Source organism: Coregonus lavaretus (genome assembly GCF_964263955.1).
Source record: "Coregonus lavaretus genome assembly, chromosome: 10".
In the NCBI taxonomy this organism is placed as follows: Eukaryota; Metazoa; Chordata; class Actinopteri; order Salmoniformes; family Salmonidae; genus Coregonus; species Coregonus lavaretus.
The window spans coordinates 36,919,817-36,939,082 of record NC_139997.1 but is presented as its reverse complement, the minus strand read 5'-3'; the positions used below and the strand labels follow the sequence as shown (position 1 = coordinate 36,939,082).

Here is a 19,266-nt window from a genome sequence, read left to right as displayed (position 1 = left end):
TTTGTTTATTTGTTTTTAGAAACCATTGGAGCCCAGGGCAGGTTGAGCGATGCCTGGTTAAGTGGAATACAGTAGGCCATAGGGGTTGAGAGGACACTCAAGTGTACATTGGGGTGGTGCAAGGGCACTCACTTGCCCAGACCATGTGGTTGGCAGAGTTTACGCACCATCTGTTGCCTGCACACCTATCAAATCGGCAAGGAAACGCAACCATCGCCACCCGCCGTGGTCTTTTAATGTGGATGTTATGTTCCTACTGGCCATTTACAGTGATGTCCAGCCAGAACTACAACCCGACTGTGAACACCCAGTTTGGGAAGCTGAGGGGCCTCCGGGTTGCGGTGCCAGGCGAGGTCCTTAAGCCCGTTGATCAGTACCTTGGGGTGCCGTACGCTGCCCCCCCTATCGGGGAGAAGCGCTTCATGCCCCCAGAGCAGCCCTCCTCCTGGTCAGGGATCAAGAATGCTACCCACTTCATGCCCGTGTGCCCTCAGAACATCCGCAACACAGTGCCCGAGATCATGATGCCCATATGGTTTACCTATAACCTGGACACAGTGGCCAACCTCATTCAGGATCAGAACGAGGACTGTTTGTATTTAAACATCTATATTCCGACAGAGGATGGTGAGTGGAGTGGGTAAAATGGACCAAAGGGACAATCCATGTTGTTTCCTGTATTGCCCTTGCTGTCACCTTGCAATCATCATGTTTTGCTCATGCAGCAGTTGTCATTGTGCATCTCATTTGTGCCACCCCAAGTTGTTTTCTTATCCAAAGTCATGTCACCAACTCCTCTTCACCCCATTACAATGTTGGCTCCGTTCCTTGTGTTCCCTAAGGGGAAAATCACACACTGATATAAAACCTATTATTGCGTCAGACAACTAATAATTTAAAGTCAGAATATAGCCAACAGCATGGCCTAACCTAACTACTTTGAATGGCTCAAATGTTATGATAAATCAGACTCAGACATTTGTTAGGCCGGTGAAATATGTATTATTGTGCACTAGATGCCTGTTGTTTACAATGTGAGCGCCTTAACAGTGTAAGAATCTGAGATGCAATACATTTATATATTTGTATACTATGGATCTGTAGATCAATATTAACTTGACAAATTCCGAGGTGCTTAATCTCCAGTAAACACTATTGTGATTGATAAACACATTTCCTTTCCTTAAGTATTAGGGCTCATACAATATACAGACAGAGTGCATGTGAAAATGGACAGTGTGCAGCATTGTGAAATCATTATGATTATTATTAAATTGGATGAATATCTCTAAACCCCCTATCCCACTACCTCCCTTGTATAGTTCCTGTGGTGATGCCAAGTGAACTGGGTTGGGTGCCTGCATGCTTCTTCCAGTTTTCACAGCCTTCTGTTATTTCGTAGTCTTTCATTAATTTTTCAGTCAAAAGAACATCCAAGGAATGTGCCAGAAAACCCAACAAGAAAGTATGTAGAGAAGAAGGTATGTAAGCTAACAAAGGAGTAAAAAGGAGCAAAGTGACTTGGGAGTTGGCTCAAAACCAAGATCACAGCATCATCGTATTTGAAAATCAAACACAGCAGAAACCGATAAATGTTGGTCAGAGGTGTGTGCGTCCGTCCATGCGTGAGAGTGTGTGTGTGTGCATCTGCTGTGAGAAATTAACATCCACCCATGACATGTTTATTTGAAAAGCACATTTATTTATATAATTTTTGTATTTGTTATTATTGGAAAGCCATCTATGAAAGAAATCAACATATTGATGTCAAAAGTTACTGTTTGTACAATATGTAAATCTATTTTTTTCTGAATGCATCATGACAAAGAAAAGGAGAGTATATCATATCTTCCCTCAAATTATGCATAGCCTATGTTTACTACAGACAAACATCCTTTGTTTTTACAGTAATGCCATTTTTGCCAGATTTTCTGAGACACAGATTGGGATATCACTATCTTCCTTCCTTGGTGGTCAATCATGCTATTTTTGAATTCTCTTGTACTTTTTTGTTTTTTTCCCTCCCTAATGTGAATCCTAGGGGCCCACAGCAAGAGTCAAGGAGCGGATTTCTCTCATGGTGACAGTGAAGGTATTTTTGATGCTCAAAGTTGAATGCAATAGTTTTTTTTGGGGGGGGGGGTTTGGAAACTTTTTGACTTTTGATATTTTCACAGACTTTCGTCTTCGATCTCACCTTTGACAACTCAGAAGTGGTTCAACCTTAGTTTATCAGTGGGCATGCCAAGTCAATTATAAGTCACTTTATTCTCTCAGCGTCTTAGCTATTTCACTCTTAATTGATTTGATTTGGACATCCATATCATATTTGCAGTATTTTTTGTGTCATGGACTTTTTTGGGACACTGAATACTGATTTTGTCCTCTAACAGCCCCCTTGAAGACAAATGCTGGTCAATTTGTCATTGATCCCACATTTACTCAATTTGAACAATGACTCACATGGGTTATTTCTTGTGTCTTTGTGGCTATACCAATCAACAAAGAGCTTATTTTTTAGCACTATAAATTGAATGGGAGTGCAATAAATGCACATATACAGTACCTCTTCATGTTTTGAAAAGTGAACATTTTGCTGTGTCTTCTAGGGATCACAGACAGTGCTGTCTATAACCAACTATATCTTATCTCAAAGTCTCCTCCACTACTTCTCTGTGGGTCTCATTGGAGGTCCGTACAAGTGACTCATGAGGATGAAGCTATTACTATTCACTACATACCGTACTGTTCAGAAGATTGACTGTGATGTAGGAAATGGGTGTCCTTATGTTATTTTATGGAAACTCACGCCTTTCTCACATTGACACTGAACTTACAATTCAGGTCATAGGCCTTATTCTTTTTGTGAGCAAATTTGTATTTTGCCATTTTTTCGTTGGGGCGGGGAGAGCGGTTATATTGTGAGGAGGGGTTATATGCCTTATTCTGACGAAAAAACTATATTTAGTAGTTGTTGTTTTAGATGCAGAGAAAATCAGGTCCTGCAATTTAACCACTATTATGACAAATTCATTGATAGGAGCGTGGTGCACAGAAACGACCACCTTGCCTGAAGAAGCATGCTCTGTTGAACATAATGAACACATAGTATTAACCAGATATACTTTAGAGATACTAAATGTGAAAACAGTATATTGCTAATATTAGAATATGGCTCAGGCTCTAGTATAAACACAGTTTTGTGGGGGCAAAACATTGAGATTGACATAATATAGATCCCTGTTAGGCCTGTATGAGTACTGTCCTTGCTTTGCATTCTTGTCTCCATTGGTGCGTCACAACCACGACCCTAATCACCCAAGCACATCTGCTAAAATCAATACCATTACCTTGAGCTTACCTTCAGCTTTAGTGGTGTAAATGTTGCTGAGTCTACTTTCTGGGAGGAGTTACAATATTCTGATGTTGCATTGCATTACCTTGCCTGTAAAGCTTTACCGTACAAATAGTAAATGGCTGATTCTCTCTGCAGACATTCGGAACACTGAGGCTAGGCCTGTGATGGTCTACATCCATGGAGGATCCTACATGGAGGGGACAGGGAATATGATCGATGGGAGTGTGCTGGCCAGCTATGGGAATGTCATCGTCATCACTCTCAACTATAGGGTCGGAGTACTAGGTGATGGGATTCTCTTACTATCTCTGAATGGTGTTTGTGGACATCCTTTTCAGTCTAGAAGATACATTTTCTTCTTCTCATAACGTTGATCTCCCCACAGAGATCCTATTAATATGTAAGTCTATGGATCTCGCTCCCTCCACAGAGTTTATGCCAGTTATTCAAACTTAAATTAATTTGTTACATTTCTATCATTTGCTATATAAGTCATTTTCTCCTGGTGTATAATGTATAATCCCAGGTTATGAAGGCAAGGTCTTTTTCAGGATGTTATTGTATTGAGGAGGGAGTAAGATTAGAAATACAACAACGTCAGAGGGCAATGGTTGTGACTATTCATCACCTACTTGGTGTATACAAGCTACAATATTCCAAAACACTGTTTCAATTACTGTAAATCTTTTTTGAGGTGAATTTAACTAACCTGCAGAGAAATAGACCGCTTTTGGCAGGCCTGGAAGACTTATTTAAATAAGAAGGGATGCAGGAATCACAGCCAAGGTCTGGAGTCTTTCTTGTAGGAGTGACATCACAGCTGTAACACTTCATGTATTTTTGTGCGAGGGGCGGAAAGGGCCTGCCCCCCTCTCTGTGATTGATACAGCATAGTGGAGAAAGCATATTGGAGAAAAGGACAGGTTGCAACTCAAGGAGCCGTGCAGTGAGAGTATCCTTATGAAAAGGTGGAGGAGGAGGAGGAGGAGGAGGAGGAGGAGGAGGAGGATATACTGAGCTAGGTATTTAACCTGCTCTGGTATGGTGAATCTCAGATAAAAGTGTGAAAAGAAAGAACTTAATATATTCTCTTCTCTACATTCCAGGCTTCCTCAGTACAGGTGACCAGGCAGCTAAAGGAAACTATGGACTCCTGGACCAGATCCAAGCCCTGCGTTGGATCAGCAAGAACATCGGCTATTTTGGAGGAGACCCTGGTCGCATCACTGTCTTTGGATCTGGGATCGGAGCCTCCTGCGTCAGCCTGCTCACACTGTCCCACCACTCTGAGGGTAAGACTAAGACTCAACCTGGATAGACAGGGCAGGGGTGGTGGGATGGAATGGGGATGGGATAGTCACCAGTGAATCTCATGCCCAATGGGGATGCCTTTATATAGCTTTATCGCATGATAAACACACACAGGCCCAGTGATTCCTCAGCCTGCAGTTATCACAGACACATACTAGATATTACTTTATCTGGTACTTCATCTTGTAGTGTAGCTTCATGTGGAACATTAACATAAATGTGTTGTGGTCTCTAGTCTTGCTTCAGGGAAGTGACATTATTTACTGTGTTGAAACAGATCTACTGTTATCTGCTTTTATTTCTACTTTGATGTTTTTATGCAAAAATTAATATTACTTAATATTATTTCTGTATTATTTCATTCTTTAGTTTTACCTTTACATTATACAGTGCATTCGGAAAGTATTCAGATCCTTTCCCTTTTTCCACATTTTGTTACATTACAGCCTTATTAAAACATTTATTACATACTTTTTTTCCTCATCAATCTACACACAATACCCCATAATGACAAAGTGAAAACAGGTTTTTATAAATATTTGCAAATGTATTAAAAATAAAAATAAGTATTCAGACCCTTTGCTATGAGACTCGAAATTGAGCTCAGGTGCATCCTGTTTCCATTGAACATCCTTGAGATGTGTCTACAACTTGATTGTAGTCCATCTGTGGTAAATTCAAATGATTGGTCTGTCTATATAAGGTCCCCAGTGGTGTAAAGTACTTAAGTAAAAAATACTTTAAAGTTCTACTTAAGTCGTTTTTTGGGGTATCTGTACTTTCTATTGATATTTTTGACAACTTTTACTTTTACTCCACTACATTCCTAAAGAAAATAATGTATTTTTTACTCGATACATTTTCCCTGACACCCAAAAGTACTAGTTACATTTCGAATGATTAACAGGACAGACAAATTATCCAATTCACACACATCCCTACTGCCTCTGATCTGGCAGACTCACTAAACACAAATGCTTAGTTTGTAAATCATGTCTGAGTGTTGGAGTGTGCCCCTGGCTATCCGTAAAATAATAAAAGAAGAAAATCGTGCCGTTTGGTTTGCTTAATAAAGGAATGTGAAATGATTTTATACTTTTACTTTTGATACTTAAGTATATTTTAGCAATTACATTTACTTTTGATACTTAAGTATATCTAAAACTAAATACTTTTAGACTTTTACTCAAGTAGTATTTTACTGGGTGACTTTAACTTTTACTTGAGTCATTTTCTATTAAGGTATCTTTACTTTTTTCCACCACTGGAGGTCCCACAGTTGACAGTGCATGTCAGAGCAAAAACCAAGCCATGAGGTCGAAGGAATTGTCCGTAGAGCTCCGAGACAGGATTGTGTCGATGCACAGATCTGGGGAAAGGTACCAAAACATTTCTGCAGCATTGAAGGTCCCCAAGAACACAGTGGCCTCCATCACTCTGACAGAGCTCCAGAGTTCCTCTGTGGAGATGGGAGAACCTTCCAGAAGGACAACCATCTCTGCTGCACTCCACCAATCCGGCCTTTATGGTAGAGTGGCCAGACGGAAGCCACTCCTCAGTAAAAGGCACATGACAACCCGCTTGGAGTTTGACAAACAACACCTAAAGGACTCTCAAACCATGAGAAACAAGATTCTCTGGTCTGATGAAACCAAGATTGAACTCTCTGGCCTAAATGCCAAGCGTCACATCTGGAGGAAACCAGGCACCATCCCTACGCTGGCAGCATCATGCTGTGGGGATGTTTTTCAGCGGCAGGGACTGGGAGACTAGTCAGGATCGAGGGAAAGATTAACCTTCAGAAATGACTTTGTCAAAGCAAGAACATAACTAGAGCTTTACAGTGATGGTGAAAACTTGAATACATTTTGGGATTAAGTGGGTTAAAATCTTCCTAGAAGTCGGAAAAACATAACGAGCAACAATTTTGAAATTCAATATTGGTAAACAATTTCTACTTAAAATATCAAAGGGATGCAAAATGTACTCTATTTGTGGAACGCCCCAACTCCAAATGGATCCAATCGAGTCCTTCAGAGGAAGTGAATTGTTTGGATATGTGGCTAGGGTGGTGGGGGTAGTGGTACTGTTAAGTGATGGCTATTGTTCTCCTCTCCTCAATATAATCAGACTAAAAGCTTTGCCTCTTAAATAGTGAACCCCTTTAAAAGAAACACCTATAAATTCAAGGTAGTGTATGGATGGAGTCTAACTATCTATCTATCTATCAATTTAACTTTATATATTTACATTTATACATCAAGACAGCACATACTGTGCAGCATATATTAATCAATACAATAGTCTTTAAACCTCACTCTGTTTTACACTCACTAATTTATCCCCAGCGTTTCAGAAAGATTTGCTCGTATTTCTTTCTTACCCTCACAAGAGTAAATGGAAGGAGGGTTGTGAATGAATTAAGGAATGCCACTCAATCTGAAACAAAGATAGTGGCATCTGTGCCTTTACATCACTCACACACACACACACACACACACACACACACACACACACACACACACACACACACACACACACCACCTCCTCTCCTCTAATCAATCAGCCCTTTATTCCATCAGGCCACAGCTCTAACGGCACCAGAGCCAGTTCAGGCCCCTCTCACTGAGATTGTGTGAGCCAGCGTGATACTACAACTCCCTACTACGTTGCACAGTTCAGGCGTGATCTGATTTATCTCTACAGAAACTGCATATCGAGCTCACAGAAAAAAAACAGAACTAAATGGAATTCAAATAATTGAACAGACGTCGGTCAATTAGTTAAATAAATAAATAAAATAAAAACTTATTTCGGTTAATCGCTCAGCACTAATATTCAAATACAGATCTCAAATATATATGAATTTGAATATAGCCTATAGGCTAGAATTAAATACAGTGGGGAGAACAAGTGTTTGATACACTGCCGATTTTGCAGGTTTTCCTACTTACAAAGCATGTAGAGGTCTGTAATTTTTATCATAGGTACACTTCAACTGTGAGAGACGGAATTTAAAACAAAAATCCAGAAAATCACGTTGTATGATTTTTAAGTAAATAATTTGCATTTTATTGCATGACATAAGTATTTGATCACCTACCAACCAGTAAGAATTCCGTCTCTCACAGACCTGTTAGTTTTTCTTTAAGAAGCCCTCCTGTTCTCCACTCATTACCTGTATTAACTGCACCTGTTTGAACTCGTTACCTGTATAAAAGACACCTGTCCACACACTCAATCAAACAGACTCCAACCTCTCCACAATGGCCAAGACCAGAGAGCTGTGTAAGGACATCAGGGATAAAATTGTAGACATGCACAAGGCTGGGATGGGCTACAGGACAATAGGCAAGCAGCTTGGTGAGAAGGCAACAACTGTTGGCGCAATTATTAGAAAATGGAAGAAGTTCAAGATGACGGTCAATCACCCTCGGTCAGGGGCTCCATGCAAGATCTCACCTCGTGGGGCATCAATGATCATGAGGAAGGTGAGGGATCAGCCCAGAACTACACGGCAGGACCTGGTCAATGACCTGAAGAGAGCTGGGACCACAGTCTCAAAGAAAACCATTAGTAACACACTACGCTGTCATGGATTAAAATCCTGCAGCGCACGCAAGATCCCCCTGCTCAAGCCAGCGCATGTCCAGGCCTGTCTGAAGTTTGCCAATGACCATCTGGATGATCCAGAGGTGGAATGGGAGAAGGTCATGTGGTCTGATGAGACAAAAATATAGCTTTTTGGTCTAAACTCCACTCGCCGTGTTTGGAGGAAGAAGAAGGATGAGTACAACCCCAAGAACACCATCCCAACCATGAAGCATGGAGGTGGAAACATCATTCTTTGGGGATGCTTTTCTGCAAAGGGGACAGGACGACTGCACCGTATTGAGGGGAGGATGGATGGGACCATGTATCGTGAGATCTTGGCCAACAACCTCCTTCCCTCAGTAAGAGCATTGAAGATGGGTCGTGGCTGGGTCTTCCAGCATGACAACGACCCGAAACACACAGCCAGGGCAACTAAGGAGTGGCTCCGTAAGAAGCATCTCAAGGTCCTGGAGTAGCCTAGCCAGTCTCCAGACCTGAACCCAATAGAAAATCTTTGGAGGGAGCTGAAAGTCTGTATTGCCCAGCGACAGCCCCGAAACCTGAAGGATCTGGAGAAGGTCTGTATGGAGGAGTGGGCCAAAATCCCTGCTGCAGTGTGTGCAAACCTGGTCAAGACCTACAGGAAACTTATGATCTCTGTAATTGCAAACAAAGGTTTCTGTACCAAATATTAAGTTCTGCTTTTCTGATGTATCAAATACTTATGTCATGCAATAAAATGCAAATTAATTACTTAGAAATCATTCAATGTGATTTTCTGGATTTTTGTTTTAGATTCTGTCTCTCACAGTTGAAGAGTACCTATGATAAAAATTATAGACCTCTACATGCTTTGTAAGTAGGAAAACCTGCAAAATCGGCAGTGTATCAAATACTTGTTCTCCCCACTGTACATGAGGGACATAGAATCTCCTCAACATTTTATTTATTTTTTTACCCACTTTTTACCCCAATTTCGTGATATCCAATTACGATCTTGTCTCATCGCTGCAACTCCCCAACGGGCTCGGGAGAGGCGAAGGTTGAGTCATGCATCCTCTGAAACATGACCCCCAAACCGCGCTTCTTAACACCTGCCCGTTTAACCCGGAAGCCAGCTGCACCAATGTGTCGGAGGAAACACTGTTCAACTGACGACCGAATTCAGCCTGCAGGTGCCCGGCCCGCCACAAAGAGTCGTAGAGCGTGATGAGCCAAGTAAAGCCCCCCCAGCCAAACCCTCCCTTAACCCTCTTGTAGTTAAAAGGGTTAGGGTTAGCTAATAAAATGTTACTCCAAAAGTAATTACAGTTTTATTACACAGGCACAAGAACAGTTTAAGTGTTACTGAGAATGCTAACAGTAACAAAATATGGCTATTAAGTGTCAAAAGGAAACTAAATATCCCAAAACTGCCTTCTTGAATCAACTACAGCTAAGGTGGGTGGAAAATCATGTTAGTTTGTATTCTGAGTAAACTATCCATTTACAGATGGTATAGTGTGTGTTTGAAACAAGAACACTTACCCTCAGATGGACAAAGAGGTTCCAAGTAGTTTTTTGTAAGCTTCCAACTTGCTGTTTGCGATGTTTGCAAATCGCTTTGAATTACTCTGCAGTATTTTCAGGTATCATAAAATTAATTGCAGCTTTCAACCTTTTCAGTGGCATGTTGAAAGAGTCATACAGTAGTTGAATGTCACCTTATTTATACTTATCTGTACAAAATATCATTGGTTAATTGGTTTGACTTGATTATGTACACCTGGGGCAATTGACATTCAGGAGAATGGACATTTACAAAATGTTCAGATATACAGTAAATGTATTGTGTCGATCAAATATGACTGCCAGATAGATTGGAATAGTATAGGAGATTGTGTGTGCTCTATTCATTCTATTTCTATCTTCAACATGCAATTGTCAAAGACTCCAGTCACCCAAGTCATAGACTGTTCTCTCTGCTACCGCACGGCAAGCGGTACCGGAGCACCAAGTCTAGGACCAAAAGGCTCCTTAACAGCTTCTACCCCAAAGCCATAAGACTGCTGAACAATTAATCAAATGGCCACCCGGACTATTTACATTGACCCCCCGCCCCCCTCCATTTGTTTTTACACTGCTGCTACCCGCTGTCTATTATCTATGCATAGTCACTTTACCCCTACCTACATGTACAAATTACCTCGACTAACCTGTACCCCGCACATTGACTCGGTACCGGTACCCCCTGTATATAGCCTTGTTATTGTTATTTTATTGTGTTACTTTTTATAATTTTTTACTTTAGTTTATTTGGTAAATATTTTCTTAACTCTTTCTTGAACTGCATTGTTGGTTAAGGGCTTGTAAGTAAGCATGTCACGGCCATCCAATAGTTTCAGAAAAGTAGTGTCACGATCGTTTACAGACGGGACGGACCAAGGCGCAGCGTGATATGTGTACATGTTTATTTTTCAGAATAAACACAATGACAAAACAAAAAACGAAACGTGAAGTCCAAGGTATACAAAACAAACATACCTAACACGGAACAAGATCCCACAACCCACTAGTGCCAATAGGCTGCCTAAGTATGGTCCCCAATCAGAGACAACGAGCTACAGCTGCCTCTGATTGTGAACCACACCGGCCAACATAGATCTACACGATCTAGATCTAAACATAGAAAATGCAACATAGAACATACCACACAGAAAATACACACCCTGACTCAACAAATACGAGTCCCCAGAGTCAGGGCGTGACAGTACCCCCCCCCCCCAAAGGTGTGGACTCCGACCGCACAACATAAACATAACAGGGTAGGGGCCGGGTGGGCATTCCGCCTCGGAGGCGGATCCGGCTCAGGGCATGACGACCACTTACTCTCCGCCTCCCTGTTGCGCCCCTGGTCTGGTCTGGACCTCGGCGCGCTGCTTCCCCTCTCCTTCCTCCCACGAAGTACCAAGCCCTGTCTGGACCCTGGTGTGGGAGACCCCGAACCTGAAGAGGGGCTGACGTCTGGGTCTGGACTGGAGCCGCTGACCGGAGCTGGACCGGGCACCAGTGGAGCGGACTGCACAGGCTCCGGACTGGAGCCACTGACCGGAGCTGGACTGGGCACCGGTGGAGCGGACTGCTCTGGCTCCGGAGTGGAGCCGCTGACCGGATCTGGACCCCGTTGGAGCAGACTGCTCTGGCTCCGGAGTGGAGCAGCTGACCGGAGCTGGATCAGGCACCGGTGGAGCGGACTGCTCTGGCTCCGGAGTGTAGCCGCTGACCGGAGCTGGACTGGACCCCGGTGAAGCGGATTGCTCTGGCTCCGGAGTGAGGCAGCTGACCGGAGCTGAACTAGGCACCGGTGGAGCGGACTGCTCTGGCTCCGGAGTGGAGCAGCTGACCGGTGCCGGACCAGGCACCGGTGGAACATGCACGGGCCGTGCCGGACTGGACACACGCACCACTGGCTTGGTGCGGGGAGCAGGAACGGGCCGGACCGGGCTGGCGACGCGCACCACTGGCTTGGTGCGGGGAGCAGGAACAGGCCGGGCCGGGCTGGCGACGCGCACCACTGGCTTGGTGCGAGGGACAGGAACAGGCCGGACCGGGTTGGCGACGCGCACCACTGGCTTGGTGCGAGGGGCAGGAACAGGCCGGACCGGTTGGCGACGCGCACCACTGGCTTGGTGCGAGGGGCAGGAACAGGCCAGGCCGGGCTGGCGACGCGCACCACTGGCTTGGTGCGAGGTGCAGGAACGGGTCGGGCCGTACAGGGAACACGCACCACTGGCTTAGTGCGGGAAGCAGGAACGGGCCGGACCGGACTGGCGACACGCACCACTTGCTTGGTGCGAGGAGCGGGACTGGGTTCCTTTATTAACCCCCGCTCCTTCTGCTGCCTAACCAGCTCCTCTCGCCGTGCCTCTTTCCTTCTCCTTTATAGCCTCCTGTAGCGCCTCCCTCTGACCGAATAACTCCTGCTCCCTCTGAACCAATAGCCCCCGTAACATGGTGGCCTCCTCTCCTAACCTGCAGATCCGCCCTTTAACGGCCTCCTGCTGCGTCGTCGTCCACACCGTGTGCCCCCCCCAAAAAAATGTTCTTGGGGTTGCCTCTCGGGTCTCCGTCGTCGGCACTGTTGGCGCCGTTTCTCCTCTCCTACCTGGGCATCCTCCTTCATCGCCTTCCGGTAACGGACGGCCTCCTCCTCCGTAATTCTCCCCCAACCGAGGAGGACATCTACTAATGTCACCTCCTGTTGAATTCCCGGCGTTTGCTCCTGAACACGCTGCTTGGTCCTCGTTTGGTGGGATCTTCTGTCACGATCGTTTACAGACGGGACGGACCAAGGCGCAGCGTGATATGCGTACATGTTTATTTTTCCGAATAAACACAATGACAAAACAACAAACAAAACGTGAAGTCCAAGGTACACAAAACAAACATACCTAACACGGAACAAGATCCCACAACCCACTAGTGCCAATAGGCTGCCTAAGTATGGTCCCCAATCAGAGACAACGAGCTACAGCTGCCTCTGATTGTGAACCACACCGGCCAACATAGATCTACACGATCTAGATCTAAACATAGAAAATGCAACATAGAACATACCACACAGAAAATACACACCCTGACTCAACAAATACGAGTCCCCAGAGTCAGGGCGTGACAAGTAGTCACTTCCTGAGATCTGTATTGGATTTTTTTTTTAAGGACTTGCTTTCTCAGATCTGTATTCAAATTGTTTTAAAAGTAGTTTTTTTCTGAGATCTGTATTCAAATAGCTTTAGAAAGTAGTAATTTTCTGTTTCCCCAGAAAAATAGTTACTTTCCACAAAGCAGTTTAAACTACAGTTATCCCAGGTCTGAATTATACACATTTTGCCATGACTTGTTAATATGATTTCTGAGTGAGTGACTAACAAAATCAGTGGGGGCCCCCTGGAGGTCAAGGCCACTGGGCACGTGCCCTGCGTGCACAGTCGGTAATTCGACCATGATTCATAGAAGTTTAGATAGCTGGCTAGACTAATTTACCAATCTGAAAGATGTTTTGACATGGGATAATTGAGTGCCTGTCAGTGACTGACATAAATAGAGAGAAACTTCTGATGCAAAATCAAATTTTGAAATTGTACCTTGTGTATTCTACCAATCTAACTCTCAACAGTAATGGGTCCATAAGCAGTAGCTTATGCCGCTATGGCCGGCCCTGTTTATGGACATCTGCTGTTTTATCTGACTGGACTGAAGATCGAAAACTGCCATACTGTACACGTCCGTCAAATAAAATGGCGTCTCCGCCTCATAGCCAGGTAGTCTCTGGTTAAAGAGTGTCCCTGAGGACGCAGCTATTGAGGCATGATGCAATGACTGACTTTGTGTGTGTTGCTGTGGTGTGTGTGATTCCCTGCATGAGGCCTGCCTGTTATCGCATATACACCTGCTCACACACACCCTGATGTAGTATTGATTTTGGAGCATGGTTTCTGTCAATGTTTATTATTTGGTTTTCCTGGCTGTCCACAGACCTCCATTACGCTTGGTTCTGATGGACATGCTGTGAGTGTGAGCAGAGCGAGGATTGTGGATGGAGAGAGTGGAACTGATTTAGAGAGAGAGAGAGAGAGAGAGAGAGAGAGAGAGAGAGAGAGAGAGAGAGAGAGAGAGAGAGAGAGAGCTCATTGCACAATAGATAGTTCACATCAAGATCACTGGACCGATTCCCCGCACAAAGTTAGGTTGAATTAATAGTATTTCTTAAAATGTAATCTTAAAGGTTCATGTTTTCAACAAGGCTACTGTGTGTATTCACAGTGGAGTCACTGAATGTTCATCATTCCCAAAAGCAGTGCTCTCACAGATGAGTGCCACAAATTTGTGCGCAAATATGATGCCTATGTGTTGAGTGAAAGTTTAATTAACTAAAATCCCTTTTTAATGTGGCCAATGTGAGACCTTACATATGCACCACTTACTAAGCTTTATTTTTAATTGTGAATTATACACTGTCTCAATTAGAATTTCAATTATTTTTAGAGTTCCATCTTTTCCATTTATATTATTTAGCGATTTATCTAACGTTAAAGGAAAATGACAGTTAACTGAGACTGCAGATACACAGATTGAACAGACCCAAATGTCATTTATTTTTCATTTTTTATGGATGTTGATGAGGTTTGTCTATCACGATCGCAAATAAAATCGTGCGGTGAGCACAAATTATCATAAAAACTCTGGTCAAAACTGACCTCTCATCATCAGAACCTAGATAGAGATCCTATGAAGCTACCAATATGTTATACTGCAGGGTAGGCCTACAAATGTACTGTCTCAGATTGTTGTTGACCAAACAGCACTCATCTGATCTATGTTTGTGACTGTCCATGCTGTGCTGTGATCTCCCCAGGCCTGTTCCACAGAGCTATCATCCAGAGTGGCTCAGCCCTGTCCAGCTGGGCCGTCAACTATCAGCCTGTCAAGTACACCCGCATGCTGGCCGAGAGGGTGGGCTGCAATGTGTTGGACACCCTGGACATGGTGTCCTGCCTGCAGAAGAAGAGTGCCAGGGAGCTGGTGGAGCAGGACATCCAGCCAGCCCGCTACCACGTAGCCTTCGGCCCCGTCATCGATGGTGACGTCATCCCCGACGATCCCGAGATCCTGATGGAGCAGGGCGAGTTCCTCAACTATGACATCATGCTGGGCGTCAACCAGGGGGAAGGGCTGCGCTTCGTGGAGACTGTGGTGGACCTAGAGGACGGCGTGTCTGGCAGCGACTTTGACTTTGCCGTGTCGGACTTCGTGGACAGCCTGTATGGCTACCCGGAGGGGAAGGATACTCTGAGGGAGACCATCAAGTTCATGTACACGGACTGGGCTGACAGGGACAACCCGGAGACCAGGAGGAAGACATTAGTCGCCCTGTTCACTGACCACCAGTGGGTGGAGCCCTCGGTGGTGACGGCTGACCTGCACGCCCGCTACGGCTCACCCACATACTTCTACGCCTTCTACCACCACTGCCAGAGCCTGATGAAGCCTGTGTGGTCGGACTCGGCCCACGGAGACGAGGTGCCCTATGTGTTTGGCATCCCCATGGTGGGAGCCACTGACCTGTTCCCGTGCAACTTCTCCAGGAACGACATCATGCTCAGCGCTGTGGTCATGACCTACTGGACCAACTTCGCTAAGAGTGGGTGAGTACAGTACCCTGAGACCTGGTCAGACTCAGACAGGATCCATTCTGTCAATCCCAAATCAGGCTTGATTGTGGTATGCTTGTATAGTAAAACTTCTTTCACATCATTTCCCATTTGTGTCCCTGTATTTGCCTAAAAAGTATTCCTAATCATATGTAAATGTGTATTGAAGCCTGTGCATAAGAACCAATATTTATAGACATACAGATGCACTTCACATGTACAGTGCCTTCAGAAAGTATTCACACCCCTTGACTTATGTAGAGTCAATAAGTATTCAATCCCTTTGTCATGGAAAGCCTAAATAAGTTCAGGAGTAAACATTTGCTTAACAAGTCACATAATAAGTTGCATGGACTCACTCTTTGTGCAATAAGAGTGTTTAATATGATTTTTGATTGACTACCTCATCTCTGTACCCCACACATACAGTACAATTATCTGTAAGGTCCCTCAGTCGAGCAGTGAATTTCAAACACAAATTCAACCACAAAGACCAGGGAGGTTTTCCAATGCCTCGCAAAGAGGGCACCTATTGGTAGATGGGAATAAATAAATAAAAAAGCAGGCATTGAATATCCCTTTGAGCATGGTGAAGTTATTAATTACACTTTGGTCGGTGTATCAACACACCTTATCACTACAAAGATACAGGCATCCTTCCTAACTCAATTGCCGGAGAGGAAGGAAACCGCTCAGGGATTTCACTATGAGGCCAATGGTGACTTTAAAACAGTTACAGAGTTTAATAGGTGTGATAGGAGAAAACTGAGGATGGATGAACAACATTGTAGTTACTCCACAATACTAACCTAATTGACAGAGTGAAAAGAAGGAAGCCTGTACATAATACAAATATTCCAAAACATGCATCCTGTTTGCAACAAGGCACTAAAGTAATACTACAAAATGTTATGTTTGAGGCAAATCCAATACAACACATTACTTATTTTCAAGCATAGTGGTGGCTGCATCATGTTATGGGTATGCTTGTAATCGTTAAGGACTGGGGAGTTTTTCAGGATGAAAAATAAACGGAATGGAGCTAAGCACAGGCAAAATCCTACAGGAAAACCTGGTTCAGTCTGCTTTCCACCAGACACTGGGAGATGAATTCACCTTTCAGCAGGACAATAACCTGAAACACAAGGATACATATACACTGGAGTTGCTTACCATGAAGACAGTGAATGTTCCTGAGTGGCCAAGTTACAGTTTTAACTTAAATCTACATGAAAATATATGGCAAGACCTGAAAATGGTTGTCTAGCAATGATCAACAACCAATTTGACAGAGCTTGAATAATTTCTTAAAGAATAATGGGCAAATGTTGCACAATCCAGGTGTGGGAAGCTCTTAGAGACTTACCCAGAAAGACACACAGCTGTAATCGCTGCCAAAGGTGCTTCTACAAAGTATTGACTCAGGGGTGTGAATATTTATGTAAATTAGATATTTGCAAACATTTCTAAAAACATGTTTCACTTTGTCATTTTTTTTTTTTTAATCCATTTTGAATTCAGGCTGTAACACAACAAAATGTGGAATAGGTCAAGGAGTATGAATGCTTTCTGAAGGTACTGTAGATGATGCTCAGTAGAAGGAGGGTTTTGAATGTGCTTCAATGAAAAATGTAGGGCAGTGTTTCCCAACTCCAGTCCTCGAGTACCCTCAACAGTACACATTTTTGTTGTAGCCCCAGACAAGCACACCTGATTCAACTTGCCAACTAATCATCAAGCCCTCAATGAGTTGAATTAGGAGTGTTTGTCTGGGTCTACAACAAAGATGTGTACTGTTGAGGGTACTCGAGGACTGGAGTTGGGAACACTGATGTAGGGAATGCTGAGCCCTTGAGGAGAGACTGACATTACATCAACCAGTCTCACAGCTCACAACTGGCCTTGACCAGCACAACTTGCCTGTTGACAACCCCCATAATGAAACAAATGAAAGCTTAATGTCTTCTATATGGGTAGTCAATCTCTGACCCCTGTCTTCACTGTTTGTTTGCAGGGATCCCAACAAGCCAGTTCCCCAGGACACCAAGTTCATCCACACCAAGGCCAACCGCTTCGAGGAGGTGGCCTGGTCCAAGTACAACCCCCATGACCAGCTGTACCTTCACATCGGCCTGAAGCCTCGCATCCGCGACCATTACCGTGCCACCAAGGTCGCTTTCTGGAAGCACCTGGTGCCCCACCTATATAACCTCCATGACATGTTCCAATACACCTCCACCACCACCAAGGTCCCTCCCCAGGACACCACCAACTCCAACGGTAAGAGGACTGGCACCACCAAGCGTCCGCCTGTCTCCACGGCCCACAGCAGTAACGGGGACGGGGAGGAGACGGGTCCTCTGATCGTGGCTAACCCTAGAGATTACTCCACTGAGCTGAGTGTCACCATCGCTGTAGGCGCCTCGCTGCTGTTCCTCAATGTGCTGGCCTTTGCCGCGCTCTACTACCGTAAGGACAAGCGCAGCCGTCAGGATGGCCACGGCGGCCCCCATCAAGCCAGTCCCCAGCGGCAGAGCAACGGCAACGAAGTGAGCCACACCACCAACACCATCGACGAGAGCCTGTCCCATCAGATGACCCAGAGCAGCCAGATGAACCAGTGTGACACCCTGCATGACCTCCATGATCTCCACGACCTCCATGACCTTCACGACCTTCACGACCCCCTGCACCTCTCCACCAACATGGACTACACCATGACCCTGCGCCGCTCACCAGACGACATCCCCCTGATGACGCCCAACAACATCACCATGATCCCCAACTCCCTGATGGGCCTTCCCAATATGCACCCCTACAGCACTTTCCCAGCCGGGTGCAACTCCACAGGCCTGCCCCACTCCCACTCCACCACCCGGGTATAGACCTAGCCTGGGACCTATGACATATAGACCATAGGGGACAGAGATTGTAGAGGTGAGTTGAGGGGCGAGCTGTGATGTACAGTAGTTTATGAATGAATACAAATCAGTAGTTGGGATGGGATGCGTGGGTAAGATAAGTTTGAATTGATGTTCATACTGCAAGAGCCATGCAAAGCTTTTTCTGGTCAAAGGGTGCAGAATCGCCGCCAATATACTACTGCCTCCTCTCTCTCACAGAGGGACGTCTATAAGCAGTCATTTTCTTATAATCATTTTCAGAAGCCTTTGTGAGCTGGTTAAAAAAGGGGGGAAAAATGCTTTTTATTTCCCATTCTTGTCTTTTGAGGGTAACATTTATTTTTTCTTACTTGTACGACCTCAGCATAATGTTTGTACAGTTGGATTTGTACGGGAAGCTTTTTCTTAATATGATATCAGTTTTGATTTTCAACAATTCTTTGTGGAACAATTAACATCTTGACTCATCACTGACTGAAAGGACATTTGTAAAAAGCAGAAAATCTGTGTTATGAAGCTATTTTATACATATTCCTCATGTTACTCACAACTTAAAAGGGTATTTTTTACTTACTGACTAAAGAATGGCTTGTTACTGTAACATTCTCTGCATAGAGAAATACTATGTTACGGTGACTGTGATGAATTGAACCTTTACTACAACATTGATTACAATTTGTAGTAAAAGTATCACATTTATCCAACAATATTTCTATTTGAATATGCACAACGTGTGTGCGTGTGTTTGTGTCTGTTTGTGTGCGCGTATGTTTGTGAGTGTGTGTGTGTGTCTGCGCACACACAAAGTGTAATGTAAAAGTGTAAATTGGTAAGACATTTGTTTGACATTTGTTTGAAGTATTGGCTTTCATCATATTAGTGTTGTACTCCGATCTATGGTCGTCTGTTT

The 19,266-nt window shown here is 44.2% G+C and overlaps 1 protein-coding gene across 4 annotated transcripts; it reads left to right on the top strand.

The window, feature by feature from the left end:
- Window positions 1–143: 143 nt before the first annotated feature.
- Window positions 144–18,338, top strand: LOC311135737 (neuroligin-3-like; the record flags this gene model as incomplete). Of its 4 annotated transcripts, XM_084169769.1 has the most annotated exons (6): window positions 144–627; window positions 2,042–2,092; window positions 3,494–3,643; window positions 4,465–4,650; window positions 14,658–15,447; window positions 17,468–18,338. In XM_084169769.1, the coding sequence occupies 6 exons, from the start codon at window positions 144–146 to the stop codon at window positions 18,336–18,338; spliced, it is 2,532 nt and encodes an 843-aa protein (XP_084025895.1). The 4 variants fall into 4 exon arrangements, with proteins under 4 accessions (XP_084025895.1, XP_084025897.1, XP_084025896.1 ...); XM_084169771.1 differs by lacking the exon at window positions 2,042–2,092; XM_084169770.1 differs by lacking the exon at window positions 2,042–2,092 and having other exon boundaries at window positions 144–631; window positions 3,471–3,643.
- Window positions 18,339–19,266: the final 928 nt, after the last annotated feature.